Raw genomic sequence first — 9,101 nt, 5'->3', positions numbered from 1 at the left:
TCGAAGAGAAGGACGAAGAAGAGAGAAGCGCGGCGAGGCGAATGAGAAGGCAGCTATGAGTATGTATGGGAAGGAGCAATTCCGCTGCAGATTCATCTCCACAAATCCGAAGTCGCTTCTCACTGCTCTCCTCCTGCTCTCGTAATCGATTCTCTCTTTGTTTCTACGATTGTGTTAGTTGGATCACCATCGAATTTGGGGTTTTAGGTTTGAATCATATCGTTTTTGATGATCAATTTGTTTGAGAGGAGGAACAGTTGCATTAGAGGATTGGATTTGACTGAGGGAATGTTGTTAAGCTCGAGATAGAGCATACGAAGATCTAAGCTCTCTCTTTATGTTTTGCACTCAGGTGTTAGCACCAAGGATAGGGTACTGCCTCTGTTAGTTCCTCTGATAAAGCTTACTTCAAGGATTCACTTCCTCCTGGGAAGACTCAATCTGGTTCGATTACAAAGGCGTTCCTCTTAAATGGTACTACTCCCACTGTTCAATCTGTTACCATATAATAGGAGTAACTGCTTTTTGTGTGATATGTTTTTAAATGGAGAGGTGAGTCTTGTTTGTAATGCAGGTATATACCAACAGGTGTTCTTTTTGATCTCCTATGCGCTGAATCTGAAAGACCTTGGAACCTCACTGTGACCTTTCTTTCTTATATCTCAGCTTCATTAGCTTCTTTTGTTTGAGAGACACTGAATTAGGATACACAAACCTTAGTTTTCCTTTCTATCTTTTGCTGTTCTTGAGGGTTTTAGAAACTTTTACTTGCAGATACACTTTAGGGATATCCTAGCAACGTACTGATTCCATGTGAAGGAGAAGATTCTGCCAAGTGGAACTTTGTTAACTCTTTGAAAGAGGTTTGTCAAAACTTCTCTACTTTTCTTTTTTACTTTAAGTGAAACGTATTTGCTTCCCAAATAAAACAGTGCATACTCTTCCAGTATATTTGACGTTGTAGAACAAGCTTATGGCATTCTTCCACATTTTGATCTATTACAACCGTTTACATCTCTGTCTGCCACCATGATTACCATTTCCGTATGTTAAGTTAAGTTCTGAGGGTTATAGAATTTCATAGGCTGTCGAAGATCTATAACTGGCAAATGACAGCGAATGATAAAAAAAAAATTTGCTGAATTTGATTGGTCATTCCCTAGTGGAGTAGACATAGGCTTCTCCTGTCTGCTATTTTATAACAATGCTTTACTCCTGCAGGCGGCATATATTATCAATGGAAACTGCAAGAATGTTATGAATATGTCTCAGAGTGATCAAGAGGATCTGTGGACTTCTGTCATGAACGGTACGAGTGGTCCATGTTAAGCATATATTAAAAAATGAATCGCATATCCAATATCATTCTTGTTACAGCAATACTTCTGGTTATAACTCTAACCGCCACTAGACACAGCTTTTGCATTCAGCATTGTCAAATTTTACTATCTGCTTCATCAATCTTGGTATACAACCTTTGGATATATCTATGACTTCGAGTTCTGAAAACTGATGGTTTGGCAGGTGATCTTGATGCCTACACAAGGTTATTACCCAAGCTTAAAATGGGAAATATCGAAGATGAGTTTTCAAGAAAAGAAAGTTTGTCATCTCCAGTATCTCGACAAGGTGGTGGGACTGAGATAGATGTGGCTGGACAAGTTAAGACAGGTTTGCCAACTATAACCTCAGCTTCAAATGTTTAGATTCAGTTTGAAGTGACATAAACCTAGTTAGAAACGCTGGCTGTAAATAGTAGTATCCCTCATCTAATAAATCGTGTAACAGAAACAACTTAGGAATAGAATAATGACCTCCTCGCAAAGTAATGGTTTCCTAATGTTCTTGACTTGTGATGATCATTGTTTCAGCAAGGATTCCTGTTCGGCTGTATGTTCGAAGTGTAAGTCAAAATTTCGAGAATCTTGAAGATGTGCCTGAGATCGATACATGGGATGAGATTTCGTACATGAATCGCCCTGTTGAGTTCCTCAAAGAAAAAGGTAAATAATTTTTCAGCTTAAAGATCCGCCGCATTGTTCTTAGTATCTTCACCAATAATAGATTGGCTTTATGGACCTGTACTTGAATCTCTCTTGTGTAAGATAACTGATTAGTTCCAGTATCTAACAGGGAAATGCTTTACTCTACGTGACGCTATGGAAAGTCTCCTCCCGGAGTACAGTGGAGACAGAGCTCAAACGAGTGGAGAAGAAGAAGCAGATGGGTCGCAGGAGACGAGGGGAGAAATCAAGCTGGTAAGGATACAAGGGATAGAATTGAAACTAGAGATACCGTTTTCATGGGTGGTAAACAACTTGATGAACCCAGAATTCTATCTCCACATCTCTGTTCTTGTGATAGGTCCTCAAAGGTAAAAACTAGTAAGGCTCTGCATCTACAATCGACCTGTGAATAGACCAAATTGATTTCTCGTTTGTTTTTTTATAAGCCAAAAGCATCAACTATTTGTTATATACATATAATGATCCAACATGTTTCAACATAAACAGAGCATCTTCGACTTCTCAAAGAATGAACATTCACAAAAACAATCAACTGTTAAATTATTTTTTGACGAAAAGAAAGAGAATCATTCTAACTGGGTTTAGAAAGCTTGTTGTATTCTTCGAGCTCCTCATAATACACATCCCAAACGCACCGTACGCAGCCGCTACCGCAACAATCTCCAGCCTCTGGTTTCTCCGGCGGCGGAGGGAGTGAGATCTCTTCCTCCTTATCCTCATCTACCTTACCTTTCTCCTCCGTCGAAGTTTCCACGAGATTCTCGCTCTTGGTGGCCATGGAGATCGGCGACGTGAGCTGTTGTTGTCGAGATACGGAATAGTACTTGCCCAAGGACCGCTTTAGAGAGAGATCTCGCGTTAATCCAAATCTCATGCTCAAAAGCACATCCTGGAGGCTTTTCCGGCGAGGATTGTAAGCTGGCCATACGGCGATCGAGACTCGAGGATGGAGATGATGCAACAAAACCATACCAACAGATTTTTTTTTCTTTTTTTCGAAGTGCGTTTTCGCGTCAAAAATGACCCCTCTATGGGAATAATAGTACACGTGTCCTAATATAATTGGTAGAAAGGAAGCCAATCCAGTGATCCACGACTACGAATCGTCTTTGACCCAAACAACAAGAAAAACGATACAAATGTTACAAACACTCGCAGACCAGAGACTACTACTAGAGTATCTTTCTTCTTTCATGTTTTCGTATTTGTAGTCTCTTCACACTTCTTCAGAGCATTTCTCACCTCCTCAAGGCAACTTTCGAGCTTCTTCAATTCCTCACTTTCCGGGAAGCTCACTGTCGCCTACACAAACACATGTCACCATTTATTCAGTCTCATCATATTAAAGCTTATCAAGTATTGTGGAGATTAATGAATAGTAATACTGGTTTATACCTGTTTGATTGTGTTCCTCAAATGCATCTCAGCACTAAAGAGCTCTCGCTTGCTTCCTGTGGACAGTGAGATCTCCATGTAGACTCTGCAAAGCTCCAACGATGCTCTTGCAAACTTCTTGAAACGCTCTTTGTCTTTCCACAGTTCTGATCCCTGCCAGAGATATGTCACAAAATGGAGCTGAGAATGATGCTCACAGATCAAAGAGCGGCTTTGATTAATTATGACTCATTTATACCTGATATGAGCGCACTTGTTTCAGCAATGCCTCGCTGCATACCATAAGATCTCCTTTGATTCTACTCCATCTTGCATACAATCCCCATATTTCAGATGTACTTTCTGTTCGGACAATCTATAAAAAGAGATAAGCAAGAATCACATTCAAAACTCAGACAATGAGACAATACAGTGAAATATACTAGCTATCAAAATGTTTTTTCTAACCTGCTGAATAATCTTCCCAAGCAACTCTAAGTGACGCTGAGTTTCAGCTGGTGTTGCAGCACGCGGTTTTGACTCCGTTGATTCATCAGAAGAAGCTTCAGTTTCAACCGATAAAGACGATGCTGAATTCCTATTTTCTAACTCTGTCATTATACGGTCCAGTAAAACAACATCAACCCTCTTGTTTTTGCTCATGCTCAGTATCTTTTGTATAGCTTCAAAGGCCTGAACGAAAGAAAAAAAAACAGCACAGATGAAACCAACTCGTCTAACTCCTAAGCTAAAGGTAATCAAATAGTTATGTAGGTGCCTTTACCTGATCAATATTTCCCACATCCATAGCTACATGGCTGAAGTTCTCCCACATCTGCCAGCTATCTCGCCTGTTGATGCAACGATGTTTTTTAGATAACTAACGCTATCAAATTCTTAACTCAAGTTATAAATGGTAAGGGAAAGATATATATACTTGAATTTAAGCGCTTCTTTGAATGCGATGAATGATTCTTTGCTCTTCTTCTTAATCATATGCCTGCACCCAATATGAAAGTGAAAAATAGATGAGCAGTGAGGTGAGTTTAATACGAACGCGTGCGTGAAAAGAAAAAAAGTATTTAATCTTCTCTGCAATTTCAGCATAAACAGAGCAGATTATGAAACTGAAGTGCTTACAGACAAGCAATGTTGTTCCAGGCCTCTCCATTGTCAGGATCGAGTTGAACAGCAAAAGTAAATGAATCGAGTGCCTTTTGAACATCCCTGGCCTACGGTATAATATCGGAGATGTTATATTAGCATCTCTCCCAGCCATGGTGACAATAATTTATATGTTTTTTTCATATAAATGACATTTGGAATGGAAAAGCTTGCTACTGAACTATCAGAGAAGATAGAGTTTGATGATACCTTCAACGCAGCAGCACCAAGAGCAAACCAACCATCCGGGTACAGAGAATTCAACGCCATTGCAGCCTCCCTATACAAGAATGAAAAAATATGAGACATCTCAAAAGTAAATCAGCTTAAAGGGTTAAGTTTTATAAATTCATTCCCTGTTTATCAAGGAAAAGATAAAGAAACAGAACCAAATTGTTTTACATACCACAACATCTTTGACTTCTCAAAATCACCGCGATTGTATGCGCTACGAGCAAGAGCGCGCTACAAGAAGGAGAGTTAATTAGAGCGTGGACTGAGAGAATATCTATAAGAATCATGTGTCTCACACTACCTTAGCACGAACTGACTTATCATTTGACACTTCCAGGGCTTTTTCATAACATGAGTCATCAATCGTAACATCACCAAGTGAACACCTGAAAGCAATACCAAGCATTACATGATTACGGCACCTCACAGCCCAATAAAGATTACAGTATTTCACAGCCATTTTAATAAGATATACAACCAACACGAAGAGAGTATAATAGGGTACTGTCAAAGATTTATATACCATAATCTTGGGTCATTTGGCCGCTCAGAAAGCTGCGCATTGATGAGATCTACAGCCGCTGATTTCTTTCCCAGAAGGCTGAAGTTTCACATCATGTAATAAGATTCGAGAACAAAACATTCAAGTCATGAAAGGATGGGAAAAATGAAGATTCAAACTTTTAGTTTACCAGTAGCAGTTAATTAGATTGTCCCACAACTCCAGGCTCTCAAATATTGTGATTGCTTCCCCAACCAAACCGCAACTCACCAGTAGCTCACCGTATTCCCTGTTCATAGAATCAAAACGGTACAATGCATAAGACAGAAGGAAATCCAAAATGGATATTTGAACACGCACATAAAAATTTAACTTACTTTCTTAAAGCAGGAATGGTGGGGAGATGGACTGCGTAGCATAAAGGGATTCTTTGTGATGCTCCAGGATCGCTCTTGTTGATAGCTTCAACCTAATAATGGACAGATTGAAATGACGCTAACAAATGAGTGTTTCAGCACGGGAGAAGTCCAATGCAAAAGAGGGAAAAAAAACCAATTTGATTATGATCATGTACACAGTTCATACATACCAGTTTACCCATCATCTCCAGGGCGCGTCCCTTTGTACGACCCCGAGTTGATTCCCACCGGACACGTAGTAAGTCACAGAAACGCCGTAGCTAATACCATGTCCGAAGAAACAAAAGTCAGTCAGTTTGTTTCACTTGCATAGGTTATGACGAAATGAAAAGCCAATAGCTCCTTATTTTATAACTATTCACTTGAGACGATCAAATAACTGAAGAAAATTGTAGCTTACAACAAAATATGATGACTTTTGAGAATCAATCGCCTCAATATATGGAGCCATATCCCATCCTGCACGAGAAAAAAGTTATTACAATATACAAATAAAACTAAAGGGCAGAGTTCAATACAGTTCAGCACAAGTGAAACAGAAGCAAGAGCAGACCTTAGGAAACTAATCAGGCATTTTGAATTGCAGTCACAACTGATGTATGGTAGGTTAATTTACTACTCAGAATTGTTAGTATTGGTCTTTCCATCTTTGCATCAAAGCTTATTACAGAACAGAGAACACTAACATTAAACGTTTCAAATACACTTGAATTTGGAGTTACTTACTTTGCATCTCATTGTGCCGACTACCTCGTTCAATTAAAAGGCACTGAGCCAAAATCATTGCCTGTTCGACTGGTTTTAAGGTCGCAGAATCTTTGCCAGATTCACTCTCGTCGTTCACTAGTTTGGGAGTCATGTATACTTCAGGTGCTTCAACTCCCCAAGCCTCATAAGGTCCAACATCAGCTTTACTAGAGGCCAACATCACGTCCCCATTGGATGAACTAGTTTTGGCTATCAATACCATTTGTGCCTTTGGGTCGACCTATAACAAGATCAGAGATACTTAGAATAACAAAACACGAATAAATATAACAAACATATAGATATATCATAGCTTACTTGGTGAATCGTACGAAATCCAAAAGCCCCACTAACAGAGAACTCGAGGTTTGATGCTGCTTTAGCAGATTCAAGCTGTAACCTGAAAAATTGTACTCCAACTCAAGACCAATATACTATAGCAGTATAGTAGATAAAAGATCACAAAGTATCGTAATTAGATCAGCAACGCCAAATTACAAACTCAATTTTGGAGCTATATATATATATATATGTCACAAACATCTTATAAGAAGCTATAAACATGTACGAAGTAGGTAAAGACGATGGTGTCTCAATGATAACTTACCGACAGGGATCAATCCGTCCATAAATATACTGCAGCACACATGCTTCCAGATGTATGGTTGAGGTTAAGGATGAAACTTCGCCTTGTAGCAACATGGTAGACCAATAGCTTTCAACTTTCTCCAAGGCTCCAAAATGGTCAAGAGCTTCAGCCATATAGACTTGCAACATCTCAAACAAAGATGAAGATCGCTCGTGTAGAACTCTCTGATGAATAAGTAGAACTCTGACAAGCCACCATGAAACACTCCTTAGTTCAAATGTTTGGGTTGCAGTTGTCTCGAACAGCAAATCTTTCAACTTCAACAGAAGCATCCTAGCAAAAACTAAGTGCTGCAGGAAAAGAAAGTAGGATTGGGTTAAGCAGAGTTCACAACAAACAAATAGAAGAGTAACAAAACTTATGTGGTTATATATGCACACATACTTTATTTGGCTACTGACCAGGGCCGGTCCCGAGCAGAGGCTAGTAAAGCATTGGTCTACAGCCCCCAAAATTTTGAGAAAAACTTGTATGTATATAAGCTCCCAAATTTGTAAAAAAGTAAAAATTTATATAAAATGCCTATAGCCCTTAAATCTCAGGACATACAAAATATGAATGCTCAGAGCCTGCAGACATGAGCTGAAGCAGAAGGAAGATAGTACCTGAAGATTTGAAAACTTCCCAAGCAAGTCAGAGCCAGCAGACATGAGCTGAATCTTTGCCCAGTTCTCCCATTCAACTAACTCCTTACTTTCTGATACTTTAAACGGCAACGAACATTTCACTGATCCATCTGTCGGCCTAACAGATCAGAAAACACAACCAAACAGCTCGTTGGAGTTTTGTAATAACCGAAATTAAAATTAAAAAAAAAAAACTCAACTTTTAGAACATTTAATGAGAAAAAATCCACTTTTTCTACAATAAAGACTCAACTTTTGAAGTTGATGAACTTACCCCGTCAAATTACAGCGAGTGAACCAAAACGCAGACGAGATTGCTAAGCACATCACCACAACAGCACGGCGAGCCTTATCGATTTCATCCGACGAATCGTTCACCACGAAGGACTCGACCTTGTCGAGAACCTCGGAGTAAACTCGTTCCGCCGATTCAACCGAGTCAACTAGTTCCAGCTCGGCGTCGCCGAGTATTACCCTAGCAGCGTCCGAGGCCAGAGCTCCGAGGTAGTCTCCAGCTTCGATCAAGGACAAGAGAGACTTTATAAGAGAGTCGTGTGGATGGGTTTCGGATTGGGATTCGTCGAGCAAATGGATCTCGGGAGGAGAATCCGAGGAGGGGATAGATACGGTGCATCGGAGGAGACGGAGCTCGTAACCGCGTAGGAATTGAATTTCGCCGTCGGCCATGGTTGTGGTGGTTAGTGTTCTGGAAGAGACGGGAATGAAAGAGGTTTTGCGAGGTTTTTGTGTTGTGAAGACGGCGTCGTTTCATGGTGAACCCGGTTGAACCGTTACGCGAATGTCTTTCCGGTTTGGTTTGCAGTTTAAAAAGCAGAGGTGGTTAACTGGTTATTAGCCCAGACAAAAACCCGATAAAAACTGCTCTAAAGTCAAAAGTAGCGAACCGGCCCAGCCAAATTTTGACCAGGATTGTGTCGCTTTTTCCAATCAGAGACTTCAGAGTTTTATGTAAAATTTACACTTTGTTTGGTATTTTTTTTTGTTCAAAATACATTTCTTATTCAAGGATTCTACTAATAGTCTGTCTAATATACGCGTATCAGTGTAATGATAATTCTTTTGTTATGCATAATTTCTGTTTGCTTCCAAATGAATTTCTTTTTTGATAATAACTATTGTAAATAATTCATGATCTCAACTTGGGAATTTAATATACATTCATGCTTATTATATACTATACGAGTACTATTAAAAAATATCTGTAATTGAACAAGTAAAATCCAAAAATGAATAAGTAAAGAACAAAAAGATGGATTCATGTGAGGGAAAAGTGTAAAGAAGGGTATGAACAATTTGTTATTATATGTGTGTGTGTTAAACTTGTATGCTAATGTTAAT

The 9,101-nt window shown here is 39.3% G+C and overlaps 3 protein-coding genes across 4 annotated transcripts; 1 reads left to right on the top strand and 2 right to left on the bottom strand.

Annotated features, from left to right (window-relative positions):
• Positions 1–774: 774 nt before the first annotated feature.
• On the top strand, positions 775–2,510 carry LOC125600735 (autophagy protein 5-like). Its single transcript, XM_048773328.1, has 5 exons — positions 775–863; positions 1,222–1,309; positions 1,525–1,671; positions 1,872–2,003; positions 2,134–2,510. Exons 2-5 carry the CDS (start codon positions 1,258–1,260, stop codon positions 2,376–2,378), a joined length of 576 nt encoding a protein of 191 aa, XP_048629285.1. The 5' UTR covers positions 775–863; positions 1,222–1,257; the 3' UTR covers positions 2,379–2,510.
• On the bottom strand, positions 2,458–2,997 carry LOC106387718 (UPF0651 protein YPL107W, mitochondrial). The gene has a single exon (XM_013827629.3). It carries the CDS (start codon positions 2,995–2,997, stop codon positions 2,599–2,601), a length of 399 nt encoding a protein of 132 aa, XP_013683083.1. The 3' UTR covers positions 2,458–2,598.
• LOC125600734 (tetratricopeptide repeat protein 27 homolog) lies at positions 2,458–8,472 on the bottom strand. 2 transcript variants are annotated; one of them, XM_048773326.1, is made up of 20 exons: positions 8,017–8,472; positions 7,722–7,860; positions 7,075–7,406; positions 6,786–6,867; positions 6,447–6,708; positions 6,121–6,179; positions 5,891–5,980; positions 5,679–5,770; positions 5,492–5,590; positions 5,323–5,400; positions 5,101–5,185; positions 4,972–5,030; positions 4,776–4,845; positions 4,542–4,633; positions 4,339–4,401; positions 4,186–4,252; positions 3,870–4,094; positions 3,661–3,777; positions 3,423–3,575; positions 2,458–3,329 (listed from the first exon to the last, which is right to left on the bottom strand). In XM_048773326.1, exons 1-20 carry the CDS (start codon positions 8,427–8,429, stop codon positions 3,219–3,221), a joined length of 2,688 nt encoding a protein of 895 aa, XP_048629283.1. In that variant the 5' UTR covers positions 8,430–8,472; the 3' UTR covers positions 2,458–3,218. The 2 variants fall into 2 exon arrangements, with proteins under 2 accessions (XP_048629283.1, XP_048629284.1); XM_048773327.1 differs by lacking the exons at positions 7,722–7,860; positions 8,017–8,472 and adding an exon at positions 7,501–7,525.
• Between the last annotated feature and the right edge of the window lie 629 nt (positions 8,473–9,101).

Source organism: Brassica napus, unplaced genomic scaffold (assembly GCF_020379485.1).
Source record: "Brassica napus cultivar Da-Ae unplaced genomic scaffold, Da-Ae ScsIHWf_237;HRSCAF=404, whole genome shotgun sequence".
Classification (NCBI taxonomy): domain Eukaryota; kingdom Viridiplantae; phylum Streptophyta; class Magnoliopsida; order Brassicales; family Brassicaceae; genus Brassica; species Brassica napus.
This window is presented reverse-complemented; position numbering and strand designations above follow the sequence as displayed.